The sequence below is a fragment of the Miniopterus natalensis genome, chromosome 4, assembly GCF_054644295.1.
Source record: "Miniopterus natalensis isolate mMinNat1 chromosome 4, mMinNat1.hap1, whole genome shotgun sequence".
NCBI lineage: Eukaryota > Metazoa > Chordata > Mammalia > Chiroptera > Miniopteridae > Miniopterus > Miniopterus natalensis.
The window spans coordinates 16,203,302-16,226,023 of record NC_142084.1 but is presented as its reverse complement, the minus strand read 5'-3'; the positions used below and the strand labels follow the sequence as shown (position 1 = coordinate 16,226,023).

Below are 22,722 nucleotides of genomic sequence, written 5' to 3'. Positions count from 1 at the left end.
CTAAATAACCTCCAAGGTACGACAGTCCCCTCTCCTCTGAGTTAGTCAGAACATTGCATGGGATTCTGTTTTCCGCTCATGAAAGATGTTCCACATACCTACTTGTGTAGAGAATTATCTAGTGAAACCAGGCCCCCGGCTTCAGCAATGATCAGCGTAGGGCCAGGCTTACTCCCCCGTTCCCCTCCCCACCCCAAAGGATTCTTTAGAAGCAAATCCCAGATGTCTTATTATTTCATCCATAGCTATTTCAGTATATATTTCTAAAAGGTCATCACCCTTTAAAAAAGATAACAGCTTTATTTAGATACAGTTCACATCCCATACAATTCACCCACCTCAAGTACACATTTCAATGGCTTTCGGTATGTTTTCAGATACACATAACTAGCGCCATAGTTAATTCTAGAGCCTTTCCATCACTTTATGAAGAAACTTGGTTCCCTTTCCTTCACCTGCTTCCTCGCCGCCCCCTTCCATCCCTACTCACTAATCCTCTGTCTCTGTAGATTTGCCTACTCTGAACTTTCATATAAATGGGATCATACAGTGTGTGGTCTTTCTGTGACCGCCTTCTAAGGTTTTCAAGGTTCCTCCGTGTTATTGCATGTGTCAGTGCTTCTTCCCTTTCTGCAGCTGAATAGTGTTCCACATAGGAATGAAATGACTTGTCACCAACTACCCAGAGTGTGACCCGACTCCCCAGCTAAGAGCACAGTCCTCCACAAGACTGCCCTTACTTCAGGCCCTGCTCTCAAGCTCGGGGGTCCTCAGTCCTACATCCCTCTGACCAGTTATCTTCTCTTTCAGGGGTTCCCACTACCCCCACAGGTTCCATAATTCACTAGAACAACTCACGGAACTCAGGAGAGCATATGCTTACTGGATCTGACACCAGTTTTCCGACACCAACTGGATGTCGTACACTTCGATCCAATTCTGACTCTAACTACCTGGAGTGAGCGCCAGATCCCACAAGTTAAAATGCAAAGTCTTCAGCTCCACACCTCTAATCATATGGCTGGTTTTTCTGGCCAGCAGCCTCCCGCACCCTGAAGCTATCTAGGGACCCTGCGGGCATGACAGAGGCAGGCCAACAGCAGCAGCATCCACATTCCTAACACTTGGAGGGGTCGCTGTGAGGGAGGCACAGGAGGCTTTTAGCTCAGTTTCCCCATACGCGTGGCTGTCAATATCGGTATTATAATCTGACCAACAATGCCAGTGTTATGGTATATCTTTTTTTAAATTTTCACCCAAGGATATGTTTTTACTGATTTTAGAGAGAGAGGAAGGGAGAGGGAGAGGAAGAGGGAGAGGGAGAGGGAGAGGGAGAGGGAGAGGGAGAGGGAGAGGGAGAGGGAGAGGGAGAGGGAGAGGGAGAGGGAGAGGGAGAGGGAGAGGGAGAGGGAGAGGGAGAGGGAGAGGGAGAAACATCAATGTGAGAGAGGAACATCGATCGGTTGCCTCCCGTACAAACCCCGACTGGGGATCAAACCCGTAACCTGGGTATGTGCCCTGATCAGGAATCGAGCCCAATGACCTCTCAGTGTACGGGACAGTGCTCCAGCCAACTGAGTCACACCGGCCAGGGCTATAGTATATCTTATTACGTAGATGTAACATAAAAAATAAGAGTTTTATCAGTCCATCATATTTTATGATCAAAATGTCTCACAGCAAGGCCAGCTATGTTGGCAGTCTTACGTTCAGTCTTGGCAGGTTGCAAGATCAAGAGCGGTTTCAGCAATATATGGCTTCAGCCTTTCAGACATCTGGCATAACTGAGCTAAGGAACAATGCCACCTTTTGTCCCGAGCCTCTTTCAAAGTGTCAGTGCAATACTGGATTTCCCTCATTGCATACCCCACTTACTCCTTTACCCTCAGCTACTAGTCCTCACTTTCCATTTACATTCAAGCTTTTCTACCTTTGGAAGGTTTGGCTACTATGCTGGTCCAGATTACTGACCTGTGCACCGAAGGGTTGTGGGTTCGATTCCAGGTCAAAGGCATGTACCTGGGTTGCAGGTTCGATCCCCCTCCCTGGTAGGGGCGCGTTCGGGAGACAACCAATCGATGTGTCTCTCTCACATCGATGTTTCTCTCTCTTCCCCCTCCTCTCTCCCCTTCCCTTCCGCTCTCTCTAAAAATCAATGGAGCCCGGCCGGGCGTGGCTCACCGGTTGAGCGTCAGCCTAGGATCCAGGCGGTTAGTGTTCGATTCCCGGTCAGGGCACATGCCCAGGTTGCGGGTTCGATCCCCAGTTGGGGGCGTGCAGGAGGCAGCCGATCAATGACTCTCTCATCATTGATGTTTCTCTCTCTCTCTCTCCTTCTCCTTTCCTCTCTCTGAAATCAATAAAGATATATTTTTTTTAAAAAAATCAATGGAAAAAATATCCTCAGGTGAGGATTAACAAAAAAATTTATTTGTAGATATAAATCTGAAGAAGCCAAAGGTAGATACTCATAAATTAGCAGGGACCACCTAACAAAGACACTCCTATCACTCAAGAAATGTCAAGGATTTAGGGGCTAATTACCAGCTACATTCTTTATGATACAGAAATGGACATACAGCATTTTGTTTCTTCATCTGCTGGTGAACATTTGGGTTGACTCCACCTTTTGCTATTATGAATAATGTTGCTATGAGCTTTGTGTACAAGTTTTTATGTGGACATGTTTTCATACCTAGGAATGGAATTACTCTCTCTTTTATTTGTTTCTTTTTAAAAATTGATTTTAGAGAGAGGAAGGGAGAGGGAGGAGAGAAACACCGATATGTTGCCTCCACACGTGCCCTGACCAGGGATCGAACCCACCACCCTTCGGTGCATGGGACAATGCTCCAACCAACTGAGCCACACCGGCCAGGGCTCATTTTTTCTTTTATAAAGTAATTATTTAGTGGAAGAAAACCAAGGAGATGATATGAATTAGATTAAGATGTGAAAAGTGAGCAGATTAATGAAATAATTGGCATTTCCATCTCAGAACACCCCAAAAGCAGCATATGTAACAAGGTTGTCTTCTTTAAATACTGTTAATTTTTATGATTTACAAATAATTAAAAACAAATATTTTTAAAACAACAAATATTGAGTGTTTATGTACAATTCAGTCTTGAGTTGTCCTTTTTACTTGATGTGGTTTCCTTTTAAGAACTTCCTAGTCACTTTGTACATTGACATTTGTGCATTCTAAATTCTGGTGTCATCCCAATAGGACCAATAAAAAAACTTCACTGCAGGGGCCTAAAGAGTTCCTCCAAGACGTTTCCTCGCTGGCATTAGTGTGTCTAACTCTTTTATCTCATGTCAGTAATGATCCAGTGTGTGTATTTCTGTGTGTGTGTGTGTGTGTGTGTGTGTGTGTGTGTGTAACATATATATGTGATGGTTGCAAACAAGGATTGAATCTACCATCCCTTATGTGCAGCCTCTGAATTAGGAGGCATGGCTGGTGTCACCTGATGTTTAATCACAGTTCCGCCATAGTGGTGATAGTGTAAGAGCTATATGGCCTTGGGCAAGTTGTTTAACTTTCTATTTGTTTGTTTCCTTGTCTGCAAAATGGAAATGATGGTGACAATAATGGTACTTACCTTCTTTATAAACGGTTGATATAAGGTTGTGTTTCTCAAAGTGTGTTCCTTGGGCCAGCAGCATCAAGCATCTCTTGGGAATTGGAATGAAAAGAAAATTCTCAGGCTTCACCCTGCACTGGCTGAATCAGAAACTCTGGTGTCTGTGTTTTAAGAAGACTACCAGGTGATTCTGATGGGGCCTAGATGTTGAGAACCACTGCTGAAGAGATTGAATATATAGCAAGCATTAGAACAGTGCCTGGCATACAGTAATCAGTATATATGGGGGGGGGGGGTTGCTTGATTTGAGAGAGAGAAGCATCGATTTGTTGTTCCACCTATTTATGCATTCATTGGTTAATTCTTGTATGTGCCAGGACCAGGGATTGAACCCAAAACCATGACATAATGGGACAATGCTTTAACCAACTGAGCTATCTAGCCAAGGCCACAGTAAACAGTATATTAATGACAATTTTTAAAATGAGTTAGTAAGATATTGCCAAATATAAAGTTTAATTTAGTCAAAAAGAAGCACATCCGTGCTGTTCCTCTAACAAAGAAATCCTGCTTAATTCCTAGTCAAAAGGCATTAACACGGACTGCCAAGCTGCTCGTCATCTGATCTCTGCCTTCCTTTCCTGATATTTATATTCTCCATGTACACCATGTCTTCAACTCAGTATGGAAATTGCTTTCTCACACCTCTAAGACTTGGCCCATTCAGCTCCCTCTCCATGGAAACATGAAAAAACACTTTTCTTTAAAGAACCCCTTTTCTCTCACTTTCTACACTTGCAATATCTTGAATTCCTATGCATTCTTCAAAACCCCAATTTCAGTGTCACGTCCTCTGTGAAGATCCCAGCCCTGTCCAGTCCAAGCCAGGTGTTCACTGTGCTTCTACTCCTCCCGATGCATCCCACTTATAATACTTATCATTACAGTTTATTACAGTTTACCGTTTCATTTCCTCCCTCTGGATCTTCTATTTTTTTAATTGAGGTGAAATTCACAATACATACAATTAACCGTTTTAAAGTGTATAGTTCAATGGCATTTATTGTATTCACAATGTTGTGCAACCATCAGTTTTCTCTAGTTTCAAAACTTTTTCATCACCCTCAAAAAATGTGTCACACCCATTAAGCAATCACTTCCCATTTCCCCCTCTCCTTTCCGAGACAACAGCTTTCTGTCTCTATGGGCTTGCTTATCCTGGGTGTACTATATGAAAAAAAGTACAATATGTGACTTTTAGAACCTGGCTTCTTCCACTTAGCATTAGTGTTTGAGGTTCTTCCAAGTTGTGGCATAAATCAACCCAGGACCCTTTTTGGCTGAACAATAGCCTGTTGTATGTGTATATTCCAATTTGTTTATCCGTCATCCATTGATGGACAGTTGGATTGCTTCTGCCTTTTAGTTATTATGAATAATGCTGTTAAAAACATTTGTATATGAGATTCTGTGTGAACTTATGTTTTTATTTCTCTTTTTTATTGCCAAGAGAGAGAGGAAGAGAGAGAAACATCTATAGGTTGCCTCCTGCACCTGCCTCAACCAGATGTTGAACTGGAAGCCTAGATATGTGCCGGGGAATCAAATCCACAACCTTTGGGCGTTTGGGGTGACGCTTCAAGCAACGGAGCCACCTGGCCAGGGCTGTTTGTAATTTCTCTTATTTTCACTTCTTTATGTGAACATATGTCTTTCATTTCATACCAAGGAATAGAATTGATGAGTCATATTGTAATTATGTTTAACTTTTGATGAACCACCAAACTGTTTCCCCATTGGCTGCACCATTTTGCCTTCTCATAAGCCATGCATGAGGGTTCCTATTTCTCCACATCCTTGCCAATGGTTATTTTTCTTTTTATTAGAGTCATACCATACATACTGTAGGTGTGAAGTGGTGCCTCCTTGAGATATATATATATAATCTTTCTTGATTTCAGAGAGAGGAAGGGAGAGGGAGAGAGAGAAACATCAATGATGAGCGAGTCATTGACCGGCTGCCTCCTGCACGCCCCCTGCTGGGGATCGAGTCTGCATGCGCCCTGACCAGGAATCAAACCGCAATCTCCTGGATCCTAGGTCGATGCTGAACTGCTGAGCCACGTTGGCTGGGCACCTCCTTCAGTTTTATTTGTGTTTCCTTAATGACCAATGATTTTGAGCATCTTTCACAAGCTTGTTGGCAATTTGTATAGCTTCTTTGTAGAAACATCTATTCAAGTTTTTTGTTGTTTTTAATTGTTTGTCTTTTAGCATTTCACAAATGAATAATGAATGTTGAGCATCTTTTCATGTCCCTGTCAGGCATTTGTATATCTGCTTTGGAAAAATGGCCATTCCAGTCTTTTCCCCATTTTACTTGAGTTGTTGGTCTTTTTTTTGCTGAGTTGCAGGAGTTCTATATATATTATGGATACTAGGCCATGATCAGATATATAATTTTCAAATATTTCCTCCCATTTTGTAGGTTGTCTTTTCATCATTTTGATAATGACTTTTGATAAACAAAATTTTTAATTTTATGAAATCTAGTTTACTTTTTTTGTTGTATTTTGGTGTCATATCTAAGAATTCATTGCCAGGTCAGAGGTCATGAAGATTAATTTCTGCGCTTTCTCCTAAGAGCTTTACAGTTTTAGGTCTTATATTTAGTTAATTGGTCCATTTTGAGTTAATTTTTTTATTATGGTCGGAGGTAAGGGTCCAACTTCATTCATCTGTGTCTGGATATCTAGGTGTCCCAGTGCCGTTTGTGAAAAAGATTAGTGTTTCCATATTGAACGTTCTTGACATCCTTGTCAAAATCAGTTGTCCATGGAAACATGGATTTATTTCTGGACAGCACTTCTCTTCTACTGGTCTCTCTGTTTATTCTTATGCCAGTACAACACTGTTGGTTTTTGGTTTTTGGTTTTTCAGAGAGTACGTTTACTAAAGCTGGGGACAGTGAAACAAGGAAGGGCCTAGGATAGAAGAAGCAACAGGTGAGAGCCTAGGCGGGGCTGCTTTGGCTCTCTAGAAACATTATGGGAAAGAAGTGGGCAAAGGTGAGGCTGCTGTCAGCTCACTGGAGAGTCAGAGAAAAGGGGACCTTGGAGACAGGTTCAGGGGATTAGACAGGAATGAGCTGCCACTGCCCATTGCTCCCCTGGTTTCAAATCTCATGGGGACCTTAGAGTTTAGGAGAAAGAAAATACATTCGAAAAGCAGATTTGAGTGGGCATGGCCCAAGGAGAGTGCGTCAGCACTGTCTTCATTGCTGTTGCCCCACAATAACTTCTGATGTCAGATAGTGTGAGTGCTCCAACTTTGTTCTCCTTTTATGAGCTTGCTTTGTCTATCTAGCATCTGTTGAAATCCACATGAACTTTAGAACCATCATGCCAATTTATACATAAAGTCAGGTTAGATTCTTATAAAAATGTTATTGAATCTGTAGATCAATTAGGAGAGAATTGACATCTTAACCATATTAAGATCCAAAAACATGGAATGTTATTCCATGTATTTGGATCATCCTTAAATTTTTCAACAACATTTTTCAGTTTTAGAAGTGTAAGTTTGTTCTTCTTTTGTTATACTTACTCCTAAGTATTTTATTCTTTTAGATGTTATTGCAAATGGAATTTTTAAATTTCATTTTCAAGATGTTCATTGTAAGTATATACATATGAACCAGCTCTTCATTCCTGGGATAAATCCAAGTTGGTTGTGGTGTATAACTCTTCTTATATATTGCTGGAGTCAATTTCTAGCATTTAGTTGAGGGTAACTGCATCCGCATTCATGAGAGATATTGGACTGAAATTTTCTTTTCTTGGATGTCTTTATCAAGCAGCCTTTCTTATACATAACCACAATGTCACACCTATCATACACTACACCATACTAAAAAAGAAAACTAGGAAATTTTTAGAATATTCAAATATCCAAGACATTGTTCAAATTTTTTACTCCTGGTAATTCTAAGTAGCTCATAAGGAGCCCCCCATGTTCTGGAGAATGAGGGGGCTCTGAGCATTAGAAGAAGTGGCAGGGGGGTTGTGTTGTTATGTTGGGGAAAAGAAGACTCCATGGGAGGGAACAAAAACTCTCGACTCAGGGTACAAGGGTTTTTGAGGAAATGAACTGACATCTGGGTAGTTCCAGATGACGGAAGAGGAACAAAAGAGGAAGCTATAAGGAGACTGATTTTGGCTCAGAAAAAGAAGTCCAATGACCTCCAATTCTATGCTTGCAGTATAAAATTTGTGGCACCACACCCAATATCCGACTTCATTGTACCATGTGGAAGTGGATCCTGTGCTTCTCTTTGTTCATCTGCCACTTCCTTCCCTGTCTAGGGCACATTTTTCAGCTGTGCCCCTATCAGTACAACTTGCCCAATCTTTGGGCCTCACTTGGGCTGCCCTGTGCACCCACCCCCAATTTTGAATGAATGCTGCCCCCTAAGGTGCTGTGCACTATCAGATCACTGGAACGGTGACACGTACATTATGGTGTCCAACCTCAGTTAGGCAAATGTTTTTATTTGACTTTAGTGAAGTACATCAGTGTTTTCTCAACTCATGGCAGCAATAAAGCCCTCAGCCCACTCTTCTCCTTCATTCAATCAATTATTTAATAAAGACTATGGAGCACCTGCCATGTGCCAGGCACTGTTTTAGGGACTGAAGATTCAGAATTGAATAAGCTTGACACAATTGTTGCTCTCCTGGAGGTTTCAACACAGGACTAAACAAACAAAAACAGATATAAAGAAGATGATTTCCATTTGAGATCAATGCTGCAAAGGAAAGGATGAGGCATGAGGGGCTCCTTCATATAAGGTGACATTTGAGTTGAATCCTGAACAATGAGAAGGTGCCTGCCATTCAAAGATCTGTATTTAGAGCTTCAATTTCATAGTTCCACAGACTCCTGCTACCACAAGTACCTACCAACATTTCTGCCCAGACACCCTGCCCTCTATATCAGACTGTAAAGTGATTGTTTCTCTGCTTTCCACTAAGGCTAAGCCCTCCACTAGTGAATTAGGTACCAGGCACTTTTATCTACTCCAAGAACAGTTCTCCAGCATAATTCTCTTCTTTCTCCTGAATCATCAAGTTTTCCTTCTCTACTGGATTATTCCCACTGCACACAACCATGCCATTTGTCCCTGCTTAAAAACCAATGAACATACCCAGGTTGGTGTGGCTCAATTAGTTGGGCCCTGTCCTGTGCACAGAAAGGTTGCTGGTTCATTCCATGTCAGTGCACTTGCCAGGGCTGTGGGCTTGATCTCTGGTAGGAGGCGTGGGGGAGTCAGCCAATCCATATTTCACTCTCACATTGTAGTTTCTTTCTCTCCCTCCCTTTCTCTCTAAAAATCAACTTTAAAAAAACAACCAATGAACATAACATACTCAATAGTGAAATACTAAAAACTTTCCCTTTAAGGTCAGAGGAGAGAGACGGCTCCTACACTTACTAAGAGCCAGAACTAAAGTCATTACTATGCTCCATATTTACATTGCTTCTCAAATTCTCCGTGGCATGGGACCAATTTCAGTTTTAAAGTACCAATTCATTGCAGATTATACTTTTTAAAATACGATAGAAATGTTGCTGCAAGGTGAAATTTTATTAAGTTTTAAAATACTTATTCTTGACTTTTTTACTTACCTCCTCATAGTGCAGTAATAAACAATTTGCATTGGAGCATATTTTGAGTAGTGTTGCTTTACAAGGCTCTACATGATCTGGCCCTGCCACTCCCTAATCCCATCTCTTACCATTCTCCCCACCACCCCTGCTTACTCTCCTTCAGCCACACTGGCCTCTTTATTGTTTCCTTGAACATTTCGAACACCTCAGGATGTTTTACCTGCTGCTGTCTCTGCCTCAAATACTTTCCCCCTGGATAGCCTCAAGCTCTCTCTTCCAATTCACTTGGGTATCTGTTCAAAAATCCCCTATCAGAGAGGCCTTCCCTAACAATCCTATATAACATATCAATCCTCAACACTCTGTCTCCTATCTCTTCATAGCCCTTATCAAAGTCTGATATATTATATGTTTATTGTCTTCCTCTCACCCCCACCAGCCAACTAGAATCTGAACTCCATACATACAAGAACTTCTGCTTTATTCCTGCTATATTCACAGGGTTTAACCTAGTGCCTGACACATAATAGGCACTTGAATCAATGTTTCCAACTTCCATCACCATGATCTTCAGCCCTACCTAATCAGTTCTAATTCCCAGATTTGGCCATATACTTTCAGGTTTCAGAGCCTTTAAACATGCTGCCCATTTTTGCTTGGGTTGTCCTTTCTGAGGAAGTGACATTCACATCTCAAGACCCATATTAAATGTTTTCTTTTCCATACAGTCTTCCAGAGGACCACCCTTCCCTCATAGAGTTGATCCCTCCCACTCATTGAATCACAACTATCTTACATGTTTGTCTCCCTTACTGGACCGAGAATTCCCCAAGGGAGTGGTTGTTTCTGATTTGTCTGTACTCCAGGCTCCCAGCATAGGGCCTGAGGTGGAACAGGGGCTCTGTAACTGCGTGGTGAAGAGCTCTCAGAGCTATTCAAGGTATGATGCTGCTTAAAGTGGTTAATTCTCTGATACTAGAAATGTCCCAACAGGCTGGGTGAAGTCCCCTTTAGGATACTCCAGTGGGTTTTCCTGACTGGGATGGGCAGGTTTTTTTCAGCTGTGCCCACAGTCTTTGAGTCTGTGGTCTAGTGATCTACATAACGCTCCCATTAATGTTAACTTTCATTCTTCATTCCTGTCTTCGTGGGAGGCAGGCTGGAGGGCTGTGCCTGCATGCCTCCTCCCACCCTGTGAGGCAGGTACCTAGCCTCCTGGATTTAATGGAGAAGGAACTCTTAGAAGGAACAGCACCTCCTGGCCGATGTCCTGGGTCTCTGAGAGAATGCAGATCAGGGGGCACATCCTGTTAATTGCTTTGTGACAGGTCTAAGAAGCTTCGAAGGTCTAAGGTATTATCCTATTTGCAAATCAAAGAGCAGGCCTGAAGCAGTTATACAGTACACACGTATGTTAACACCATCACAGGACCCCTGGTTCAGAGAGAGATTGTTTAATGACAGCATCTTGTATCACTTCCCAGTGCCAGAATTCCTCATCAGATGACACAGTGGAAGCCACAGCATGAGAAGGATCGTAAAATTATGGAACTCAGAGTTTATGTAGGACAGGTGGCATAGCTGTCCCTCCTCTCTCAGACATGAGAGTGAGAGAGAGAGAGAGAGAGAGAGAGGGAGAGAGAGAGGGAGGGAGGGAGGGAGACCAAATGGGTCTGGGTCTTATTATTTTTGAAAGGGACCAGCTCCATTGTGGAAAATGCACCTGAAGGGAAACATTCTGTATCTTCCTAGTTGCGTTTATTATTCAAACACCCTTTAACACAGGTGCCAGTAATCTGCTCCCAAAGCCTGGATTGCACAGAAACTCCCTTATTTCTTCCACACAGCCCTAGACGGGCAACGTTTCCCTGACTCTTCTGCCCTTGAAGTTCTTTATGTAGTCAGGTATGGTTTCTGGGGAGTTGGCATAAAGAAAGTCTCAGTGTAATGGATTCCCTATCCAGCACTGGGCCCAGCACATAGCAGACAGCCAGCAAACATCTGTACAGTGAACGACTTGGACAGCTGTTTAAGATTTTGAAGAAGATGCGGCAGAGGAGTGGTTGGTCGAGACGTCCTCGCGAGGCTCCTCTGGAGCCAGGGCACTCTGAGCCAATCCATTCGTCTCCTCTGGGCCTTAGGCCCTGGTCCCTTGAAGCAGCGCCTTAGTTGCTAACATCCCCAGGACCAGGGTCCAAGGCGCACAGGCTGCGGCCACACCTGAGTTCTTCGGGCCTTCTTGGTGCTTGTCGGCATCAGGGTCCAAAAAGGGATTCCCGTCCAGTGACAGGCTACTCACCTTGGGCAGCTCACCTGGCCGCGGCTCCCTGTTCAGCCTGTTGCAGCTGAGATCGAGCACCCTGAGCTCGGCCGGCAGCCCTCGAGGCACCTGCTCCAGGCCCGTGAACGACAGGTTGAGAGAGCTCAGCGCGTCGGGCCAGGCGCACCCGGGAGCGCCCGGGCCGGCGGCGCGCAGCGGGTTGCGGCTCAGGTCCAGGTGGCTCGGCTGCACCCGCGCGGCCGCCAGCGCCGCGCACACGCCGCCGGGAGTCTCCATCCCCGCGTTGCGCAGCGCCAGCTGCCGGACGGCGGGGAACTTGTCGGGACAGAGAGCCGCGGCCAGCCCGCGCTCGCCCAGTCCCGGATTGTCCGACAGGTCTAGGGTGGTGAGGGCGGGGAAGGCGCGGAGGCCCGCGCAGGAAAGGGGGAGCGGGTGTGCGTGCGCGATGTTCAGGGCTTTGAGGCCCGGCCTGAGCCACTGCTGCAGTTCCGCGAGCCAGGCGCTGCCTGTTGCCCACGACACGTTTCGGAGACTGAGGGTGGAAAGCGCAGGTCCGGTGGCTTCCAGAGGGGGCGGCGGCGCCGTGCCGGTCACTTCCAAGTCCTCGAGCGTGAGTTGGTTGAGACGCGAGGACCCGAGCCCACGCAGGAGGGCGGCCAGCAGCACAGCAGGAACCTGGGCGGCACCCACCGTGAGTCGCCGCAAACGCAGCGCCTTCACCAGGTCAGCATACTGCTTGGGGTCGGTGTTGGCGAACTGTGTAAATTGCTTCAGGCTGCGGCCGCCGCCGCGGATCTCCACCTCGACGGCACTCACACACTGCAAGGCACTGGACCACTCGGGCTCGGGATCCGTGAAGTTGCAGACGCAGAGGAAATCCTCATCGTCCACCTCGCAGGGCTCTGGGGCGGTCGCACAGACCTGGAGCAGCGGCAGCAGCAGCAGCAGGCAGGGCGCTCGCACCTGGGAAGAGAGCGGAGGTCAGGGTGGCCCCAGCGGGTCCCTGGGACTTCAGGAGTAGCCCCCGTTCGCCCCAATACCACCTACCCTCACCATGGTCGATAGGTCCTCAGAGCCTCTGCGTCCTTGGTGGACGCTGGGAAGGGCTTCAGCTCCTTTCCTGCGTAGCTGCACCCGCTGGCTTCCAGGCTCCACACACTCTTTGGCAGCTTCTGAGAGTTTATGTAACCCCAGGAATGTCACTCTGTTCCCTCCTCTGTGAACTCTGGTCACTCCCCACCTCTCATCACTACATTCATCATGCTTCGGGGAAATTTTGCAATGATGTTGCTAGAAGGAATGGCATTAACAGGAAGCATCCTGCGGGGACCTCTAGTGTGCTCTGCCCCAGGCATTGTCTAGATGATTCAGGAGCCCCAGGCTTGTGTGGTGGGTATGGAGAAAGGCAGATCCCCAGTGCCTCCCACCAGGACTCTTGCCTCCTCCCCCGCCTATATCCCGGCGACTCAACATGGGTAGTTCTCTTGACTTTTCCCTAGTCTTGGTGGTTAATATTAACCTCCCACCACCTAAGTCTCATGCCCTGAATAATATCCTCTGATATTTAGCTGGTTACAGTATTTTGTGGAAGAGATTGCACACGTCATCTATTGACTTGAAGGGCTCGAATTAAGTTCAAGAGAAGGAAGTTGACGTGAAGAACAGCTCTCCTCCCCCCTCTCCCTTTTTTTTCCTGACTTGCTCTTTGTCTAATTTTGTTGATTAAGGAAGTTACAGCTTTCGCCCTAACTGGTTTGTCTCAGTGGTTGGAGCGTTGTCCTGTGGACTGAAGAGTGGAGGGTTCTATTCCAGTCAAGGGCAGGTACCTCGGTTGCAGGCTAGATCCCCATCCCAGTAGGAACTGGTGCAGGAGGCAACCATTCCATGTGTCTCTCACAATGATGTTTCTCTCCCTCTGTCTCTCTCTCCCCCTCCCTTCCACTCTCTCTAAAAAAAAAAACAATCAATGGAAAAAATATCCTCAGTTGAGGATTAAAAAAAAAAAAAAAAGGAAGAAAGAAAGAAAGTTACAGCTTTTGAGCCCTGGCTGGGTAGTTCAGTTGGTTAGAGTGTGGTCTGGATAGGCCAGGGTTGTAGGGGGATGGTCAGGACACAGACATGAATCCACCAATGAATGCATAAATAAGTGGAACAACAAATCAATGTTTCTTTCTCTCTCAAATCAGTTGTGTGTTTTTTTTAAATACTCAGAAACCGAAGCATATACCTTCTTTTTTATAGGCAAAAGGAAAGAAACCATTATTTGTACAGTTGATCCTGGAAAATGTATGGAGTTCGTATGATGCTGTCTTTTAAACGCCATCTTTTAAAGGTTAATTGAAAGTAATAGCTTTCTTAAGTAGAGGTGTTTAACAGAAACACATTGGCCAGGCCACCCTTTCCCTTGCTGTTTTCATTTCCCCATCCGGAAACTAACAAGCTACATATTTGTAACACAGTTTTCCCTTTCACTTGCTCCTCATCCTGCCTTGCCCTCCCCCAGCACGATTCCTGTGGCCTAGGAGACAAAGGCTGGACCTATGTTGCATAAGGATTAGTTAGTAACACACTTATTTTGACAAGAAAAAAGCAAGTGTCCCAGAGGGTGGGGTGGGGTTTATCCTTTGACAAGAAAACAAATTCTGATATGTTCTAAATAAAATTACAGCGGCCACAGAGTGACAGAAAGAGACAGGGACAGTTAACCAGTTCATAGCTGTGGACCAACTAACAAAAGGCTGCTCAAATTCCTGAACGTATGTTGGAGCTTTGAATGAACCTCCAGGAGTTTATCCAACCACAGACCATCACATCCTGCATACACATGAATATTCAGGACTTTGTCTGTAACCAAGCAAAAGTAGTAAATATTTTGCCTTGGCCGGAGCTTCATTCTGTACACCAAAGGTTACAGGCTTGATTCCCACTCAGGACACATGCCTAGGTTGTGGGTTTGATCCTTGGCCGAGGCTTTTGCGAAAGGCAACCTGATCGATGTTTCTCTCTCACATCAATGTTTCTCTCTCTCGCTCCCCTTCCTTTCTCTCTAAAAATCCATAAAAACATTCTCAGGTGAGGATTTTTTTTAAGTAGTAAATATTTCTTCTTTACAGACTGTGCACCTATCATAGAACTGTCTCCATTTCACTTTTCTCACCTCCCCTCATCTGTAAGCAATGTAAATTCTTTTAAAGAACTTACCTCTTTCATCCACAAAACAATGTATAAAAGAGCCCGTCAACCCCAGGATAGTGGACTTGTTGCCTTCTCCACATAGCCATGGTGGTTTAGACGTCATTCCCCAAGACTTGGTCCTTTTCTGGCTACCATATGGCTCAAAAAACCCTTTATTTTAAAAAAATCTTTCAGCCATGGAAGTTTTTTGATCACTTTTACATGGTCCTCACAGTTCTGCACCTCTGGATTTCTGGGTATAGAGCTTACTTGAAAAAAGTTTGAATTCCTCTATTTTCCAGAAGTAGCTCCACATCTGTCCCCAATCCGAACAAGGAGGCCTCATTCCCCTCTGTGTGTCCTGTTGGAAATGCTCTGATACCCTGAGCCATGTCCAAGGTCAGGCCAGGTTGTGGTAGGCAGTTAGAGAGATATGAGCAGAGCAAGGACGATGGGCCAGGTACAGAAGGTCACCAGGGTGGAAAGCCTCAGGTGCCTACCCAAGGACAGTGGTAGGTGGGACCTCGTGCCCAGGGTGACCTTTCCTCCCTTAGAATATCGATGGCCCTGCAGTTTGGACTCCCTGACCTTTCCTCCCTAGAGATAAAATGTAGGCCTCAGTTGTAGTTCAGCCCCAGACAGCAAAACCAGACAAGCAATGCCATGACCAGCTGCATTGAATAATGACCCGCTGCCCGGGTGCTGACCAATCAATCAGTGGAGACCTAGACCCTGAAAGGACACACCTGGAAAACTGCTGAATATTCTATTGAGATCGTGCCCTGGGACCTCCCCTAAAATCTCCATCCTTAAACCAATTAGGACAGAGGACCCAGTGAGCTCTCCCTCCAGGGACCAGGGGCATCTTTCCCTTCCCCTTCCCCTTCCCCTTCCCCTTCCCCTTCCCCTTCCCCTTCCCCTTCCCCTTCCCCTTCCCCTTCCCCTTCCCCTCCCCATCCCCCCAGGAGCTTCACCTTTACCTTCCTCACTTCTAAGCTCCAAGGCCCCTTCCTTTGCCTCTATAACTTGTTTCCTAAGCCTATTTCTTCTACAAATTACTTCTACCTCTGCGATTTTCCAAATGAATGTTCTCTTATAGTTTGAGCCCTGGCTCTGAATTCTTTCCTAGCCTGAACTCAAGTACATGCTGAAGCCAGCCCAGGTCCAGTCTGACCCCACTTGTCTAATACATGGTGCCTTTCTCTTGGCCCCCAACAAGGTCAACAAGGTCAACAGGACATCTCCAGGAGCAAGATGTTAAAATAGCGTAGTGTTAAATACACTAAAATACACTGACCCTGCAGTCAGGCATGGAATCCCAGATCTGTCACTGAGGTTGTTAGACTTGGGTAAGCTTCTGGGCCTCAGATTTCTGAACTTCTGCTTTTGTTGTCGCTGTTAATCTTCACCCAAGGATTTTTTACATTGATTTTTAGAGAGTGGAAAGGAGGGAGGGGAAGATATATATATAATATATATATAAAGAGAAACATGGATGTGAGAGAGACACATCGGCTGGTTGCCTCCCACATGCACCCCGACTGGGGCAGGAACTGAACCCGCAACCCTCCAGTGTGCAGGCCCATGCTCTAATGGTGGAGCCCAGGGCAAGGAACACCTTTTTAAACTCACCAGTGTTTCCCCAGTACCTGGTAAATTAGTGGTGCTCAAAATTTGGTGAATTACTTTATTCTAAAAATAATGCACCCTAGGTAGTTTTGCTCAGTGGTTAGAGTGTCACTGGGTGATGATTAAAAAATTAAATAAATGCCCAGCCAGGTGTGGCTCAGTGGTTGAGCATCCACCTAGGATCCAGGAGATCGCGGCTGGTTTCCCTGGGCTGTGGGCTCCATCCCCAGTCGGTGGCATGCAGGAGGCAGCCGGTCAATGACTCTCTCATCACTGACGTCTCTCTCTCCCTCTTCCTCTCTCTCTCTGAAGTCAATAAAGATATTTATATATATATATTTTTAAATTAAATAAATAATAAATAAAAACATTGTGACTCACTTTTATGCAGAAGAGTTAACTAATTATATTTGTCTCATTTTCCTCAGCGGTAAAATGGGGATAATTGTTACTGCGAACATTCACTAGTCAGTGGGACGGGTGCTGGGTGGGGTGGGGTCGTGGGGGGTGCAGATACCATTTCACCAATAAAACAATAAGTTATTGGTGAAATGGTATCCCATATCTTCCTAGAGCTCAGGCTAGTTTTGAATGTTCCTCTAGGGTGTGTTAGGAGTGGGGGGTTGTTTGCTGAGAGGAAGGTGACCCTACTGGCCTGGGGCGGTCGGGGTCGGGATTGAGTTACTTTTTCTTTCTTGAATACAGCACCACCCTACTTTCTGCCCTGGTGCTGGGGAGAGGAGGAGGTGGCGCCTTCTCCCGGCTCTCAGCCCAGATCCCATCCCTCTGCTATCGACTCGCCCCGCCCCCCTCCTCCCCTCCCCCCTCCTCCCCTCCCCCCTCCTCCCCTCCCCCCTCCTCCCCTCCCCCCTCCTCCCCCTCCCTCCGCCGCCTCAGCCCCTGGCCCCGCCCCCCTCAGCCCCGCCTCCCTTCGCGCGGAGCCCCGCCTGCTCTGCCTCCCCTTCCGCCTAGTGCGGCGGCTGCGCGGTCCCCGCCATCTTCCACACCGGGGCTGCGTTCCCGGCCTTCCCGTCGGTGCGAATTTCCTCCAGCTCCACATGTTAAGCCGACGGCGGGGCCGTCTCCCGCCGGTGGGATGCGGGGTGGAGGAGCTACGGCGCCGCCGGCGGGAGCGGGAGGCAGGTGCGGGCTGGCAAGGGAGCACGGGAGGATGGGGCTGTCGCGGGGAGATGGGGTTCTGGGTCCTGGGTGCCTCTCCTTTGCCCCCAGCCGGCTCCTTTGCCCCTAGCACTGCGAAAGGCGCGGAGGGAGCAGCATCTGGTCAGCAAAAGGCTGCTGCGAGACGACACCCCAGAGGAAGCCGGAGGGGGATGTGAGGCCTTGATCCTCGGGGAGGCGGAGGTGAGGGGGCAGGGGGCGTGGTGACGCGCGGACTGGCCGGCGCCAAATTCCTTCCTCTCGTACTCAAGGTCCGTCCCCAAACCTGAACGAGGTCCCTTCAAAACCTCCAGTGGGCCAAGCCAGAAACTGGGGTATCATCCTTCACCCCATCCCAACCCTCATCCCCACATCAATACTTCAAGTCCTAGCCGTTTTTTTACCTCCTAAAGAACTCTGAAGTCTTCACGTGCCTCGCCGTCGCAACTCCCACCACCCTTCCGTGATACTTACAGCAGCCTCCTAACGGGACATCAGCATCTATGCTTGCCACCCTCAAGCTCCTCCATACATCAGTTAGATGCTTCTTTTAAAAACAGAGACCAGTGGTGGTGGCGGAATTATATTGATACCAAAGTCCTTCCTGTGACCTATAAAGTTCAGCCAGGTCTAACCTCTGCCTACTTTCAACCTTATCAGCTTACTCATCTCAGCCAAACTGACCCCTTTTCAGTTCTTGGAACAATATACCAGGCCCTTTTCTGTCTCAAGGCCTTTGCCTTGCTGCATGTCAACTGGGTCCCTTTTGGTATTTTGTTTTTGACAGCCTGTTTACAGAGTATTAATCACCCTGTCTAATTTGTTGGCTCGTTTATTATTTCTCCAACTAGATTTTAAGTTTACGGGGACCTAGACCCTCTTTGTCATCACTGAAAACTCAGATGCCTGTGTAGTATTTGGCATACAGTAGATGCTCAGTATTTATTGAATAAGTGAATGAATTTTAGTTCATTTATTCATTCAGCAAGGATTGGGCATCCCCTGTGTTGTATTGTCTATGTTTACATATACAGTTAACAAAGCACACACCCCTGGGTATACCATTTATTGTGTACTTTATGCCAAGAAACGGTGCATAAAGTCCCTTTCTCTGAAGTGTTGACAGCCCATGAAGGGGACATGAGGCACAAAAGAAACCCTTAAGCCTGCCACAGGAAGCCAGAAAGAGCTAACTTCCCAAAGGCAGTGACAGGAGCAGAAATCTGAAGGGAGTGGAGGACCTGGGGAGGGTATGCAAGGCAGAGAAATAGATTGTGCAAAATCTTGGCAGTCTTAAAAAGTCATGTTATGCTAGCTGCTGTTAAGAGTTTAGGTTGCATGGGAGAATGACTGGCTGAGAGGTTTAAATATTGTCTTTGAAATAGCCCTATAAGAAAGCAGGATAGACGTTATTCACATTTTTTTCAGGTGAGAAACTAATGATGTTTAGGTCCTTTGTAGAGTAAGTGGCAGGGCTGGTATTAAGCCCAGTCCTGGTTCCTACTTTCCACTCTACTGCAGTGTCGGCACTTACTAGTCATATTAGTGTGAATGATAATGGAGGGCTCACAGGTAAAGTAGGCAGGGCAGGGCTTAAGATTTGCTTTCCGGCAACTGTGTGTTGCCATCTTTTCCTGTCCTGGGCTCCAGATCCAGCAGTTCCTGTGGTTAGCCCAGCGGGGGACAGAGGAAAAGGAGAGAGAGGGAGCTCTGGTTAAACTTCGCAGAGGCTTGCAGCAGCCAGAGACACAGCAGACCTTCATCAAGTCAGTGTGGTTGGTGTGAGTGGGTGGCTGGGGTTCTGAGGAGTGTGGAGGGGAGGGGCCACAGGCTGAACAGGGCTCTGGTACTCATGTAGGCTGGAGGGCAGCATGCGGACCCTGGTCGGGCTCCTGACCAGCAACCACGCCCTGTTGCAGCTTGAGGCGGCTCGATGCCTTCATGAGCTCTCTCATTCCGAGCAGTCTGCGGTGGCCGAGGCCTGCCTGCCAGCTACTTCCTACCTTCTCACCTACCTCTCCGGTCACAGCTCAGACCTTATAGTAAGCCCTGTCACTTCCTAACTTGTTTTTGGCTTGAGTTTAGAAATTGTATCTTTGGGTCTAGTTTGAGCTGGCAGGTAGGGAGAAGAAAACCTGTTTCCCCTGATGCCCACAGCCATACATACACCCATGAGCTTCCACCCCCTTGTGCCTCGAGGACAGGGCTGCTCCATCCTTCCCATCCCCACCCCCACCCCAGCCTGACAAGGGCCAATCCCAGTGCTTTTGTTGTCCTGCTCTCAGGAGCTCTGTCTGTATACACTGGGTAACCTGATTGTGGAGAGTGAAGCTGGGAGAAGGCAGCTCCTGCCACAGGGCATTGTTCCAGCCTTGGCTAACTGCATCCAGGTCAGTGTCCACCTTCTGTCTTCCCTGGGCAACCCTCCTCTCACTTCCTTCCACATGCCCCAGCTGCTTTGCTTAGGCAGTTTCAGCCTCTGCCCTATGCTGAGGGGTTCAAAGTCTCAGGAAATCTGGCTTAGCTTCCAGAGATGGATCCCTACCCTATCTCCTTCTAGTCCCCCCATCTGACTGTGCTAGAAGCTCTTGGATACGCTGAGGGGTAGAAAAGTCTCAGGAAATCTTCTGGCTTAGCTTCCAGAGACGGATCCCTACCCTGTCTCCTTCTAGTCCCCCCATCTGACTGTGCTAGAAGCTCTTGGGTACGCCTTGTCCCAGCTCCTGCAAGCTAAAGAAGCTCCAAAGAAGATCATCCCGTAAGTAAAAGTGTGTCTCCAGATGTGCAGTGTAGCTCCTGGATACCTGATCAAGCCTGGTTCCAAAGCTTTTGCACATTTAACTCCATGTGTCTGGCTGGAAGGACTTTGGGTTATGATACTTTCCCACCTGCTATTAGGGTTTGGGAACAGTGACAGGCATCTTGCTTTCTGTGGTTCCTACTCACAGCTCTGCTTTGCCTACAGTTCCGTCCTGGCCTCCTCTCTTCCCCAGCACATGCTGAGACTCTTGCAACCTGGCCCAAAGCTGAACTCTGGGGTCGCTGTGGAGTTTGCCTGGTGTCTTCACTACATCATCTGCAGGTAACAGGCCAGTTGGGAAAGAGCCACAGACCTACCCTGGGTTTCCCTTCATGACACACAGGTTTTTGAACTTTGGTTTCTGGAATTGCTGCGGTAGTTTTCATCCTTTCATGGTCTTCTCTTCTTGGAACCCAGGAAACCCACAGACCTAGGCTGTTTGCAAGCTTAAAGGTGGAAATGGCTGAGTAGTAACTACTTGCTTCTTGTTGCCCAGCCAGGTCAACAATGCCTTGCTCATCACCCATGGGGCTGTCTCCACTCTGGGGCTGCTACTGCTCCACTTGGCTGGGACTGTCCAGAGATCTGAGGATGCAGGACTGGAGCTGGTACGTGAAGAGGACAGGTCAAGATCTGCATAACCTTTCTTTCTACTGTGTTCCTCCTCCAGTGTGCAGGTAGCCCCTTCCTCTTTATACGTGACCCCCAACTTGTCTTTGCAGCTGGTGTGCCCTGTGCTTCGGTGTCTAAGCAACTTGCTAACAGAGGCAGCTGTGGAGGCTGGAGGAGGGCAAGTGCAGCTCAGAGATGAGCGTATTGTGGTATCTGTATTTATCCTTCTGCAGTTCTTCCTCCAGAAACAGCCCAGCCTGCTTCCTGAGGGCCTCTGGCTCCTTAACAACCTCACTGGTAAGAGCCATAATCTGCCCAGGCGTGGACCTTTAGATACTGGGAAAACTCCCTTGTGGCTTGGACTGAGGTGGGTAGGATTGAGAGGGGGCATTTTCAGGCTGCAGTTAGGGGGACTTCACCCTGACATTTTCTCTTCCAGCAAACAGCCCTAGCTTTTGTACCTCCTTGCTCTCCCTGGATCTGATCGAGCCTCTCTTGCAGTTGTTGCCAGTATCTAACGTGGTGAGCGTATTGGTAAGTATTGGAGTCATTTGAGTCCAAGGTCTAGTGGCTGAAGTGTAAACAGTGGGAGCTCAGAAGTGCCCTTAGCTTAGAGCTGGCAGGTGTTGTGGTATGGATGGCCTCAGGGTTAGACCCATGTAGGAGTGAGTCCCTAAGCTGGTTTACTAGTTACTACCTTGGGCAAATCAACTAACCACCTTAAGCTTCAGTTTCATGATTTATAATTAGGAATAGTAGTACTACCTGAGGGTAGTTGTGGGGATTGTAGAACATGCTTATAAAATTGCTTGGCACAGTGCCTTGGGCATATGGTCAGCACTCTGTATTTTTTGCTGTCGTTGGCTTTCATCCTTTGTGGGGACTGTGTATATACATATCTGTCTACAGGTGCTCACAGTTCTGTGCAACATTGCAGAGAAGGGTCCTGCTTATTGCTGGCATCTGTGGCCAGGGCCCCTGCTCCCCTCCTTGCTGGACACATTGGCCTTCTCTGACACTGAAGTAGTAGGCCAGAGTTTGGAGCTGCTGCAACTGCTGTTCCTCTATCGGCCAGAGGTTGGTTTCTGGCCCTGGCTATCAATTCCCTTTGTTCTGAAGCCTCTAGTCTCACCTTGGCCCCTTTCCTTCCAGCTCTAACTATAGCCACTTCTCTGGACCTGGGTAGCCTATGTGGGCTCCAGGTAGAGCCTACATCCTCTTGTTGGGAATGTACCCTCTCCCAAGAAGAGGTGGGCTAACCCATAAGGCTCTGGGAATTGTTAGGGCAGAGACCCAGGTGTTGAGTCCTTTTCTTCCCTGCCATTAGGCTGCCCAGGCCTTCCTGCAGCAATCAGGGCTGCAGGCCCTTAAAAAGCACGAGGAGGAAGCACAGCTCCAGGATCGAGTGCATGCTCTCCAGCAGACAGCTCTTCATAGGTGACCTTGCTTCTCAGTGTCACTCCATTACCCTACACCTCTCTCCAGCTCCCCAGCTTCTGTGCCCATGGAGACCCTTAATGAAGCCTCGTGTTCCCTGATCCCACACCTAAGCCTAAACCAAGACCTTTGGACTCCAACTCTCCTTTTACTCAGCACTGTCCAGGCAGGAACAGAAGGAAGTGGGTGTGGTCCACTTACTCTGGGGCGCTGGAATCTCTCTTCCTCTTTTTGCTTTATTTTGCTTTAGTAGCTGGTGGCTTTTGATGAGACAGAATAAAGTTTTATTTTTATATTAAACTGCTTTGCCTCAGTGGTTGCACAATAAGGGGTAGAGGGTGGAATGAGGTAAAGAACATCCTGAGACAGCA

General features: G+C 47.1%; 2 protein-coding genes across 2 annotated transcripts; one reads left to right on the top strand and one right to left on the bottom strand.

Annotated features, from left to right (window-relative positions):
• Positions 1 to 11,397: 11,397 nt before the first annotated feature.
• Positions 11,398 to 12,670, bottom strand: CD14 (CD14 molecule). The gene is made up of 2 exons (XM_087815889.1): positions 12,589 to 12,670; positions 11,398 to 12,504 (listed from the first exon to the last, which is right to left on the bottom strand). The coding sequence occupies exons 1-2, from the start codon at positions 12,595 to 12,597 to the stop codon at positions 11,398 to 11,400; spliced, it is 1,116 nt and encodes a 371-aa protein (XP_087672015.1). The 5' UTR covers positions 12,598 to 12,670.
• A 4,668-nt stretch (positions 12,671 to 17,338) lies between these two features.
• Positions 17,339 to 22,651, top strand: TMCO6 (transmembrane and coiled-coil domains 6). The gene is made up of 12 exons (XM_016214149.2): positions 17,339 to 17,487; positions 17,594 to 17,706; positions 19,153 to 19,268; positions 19,361 to 19,544; positions 19,788 to 19,892; positions 20,175 to 20,260; positions 20,468 to 20,584; positions 20,799 to 20,910; positions 21,025 to 21,211; positions 21,354 to 21,448; positions 21,824 to 21,991; positions 22,242 to 22,651. Exons 1-12 carry the CDS (start codon positions 17,403 to 17,405, stop codon positions 22,353 to 22,355), a joined length of 1,482 nt encoding a protein of 493 aa, XP_016069635.2. The 5' UTR covers positions 17,339 to 17,402; the 3' UTR covers positions 22,356 to 22,651.
• Positions 22,652 to 22,722: the final 71 nt, after the last annotated feature.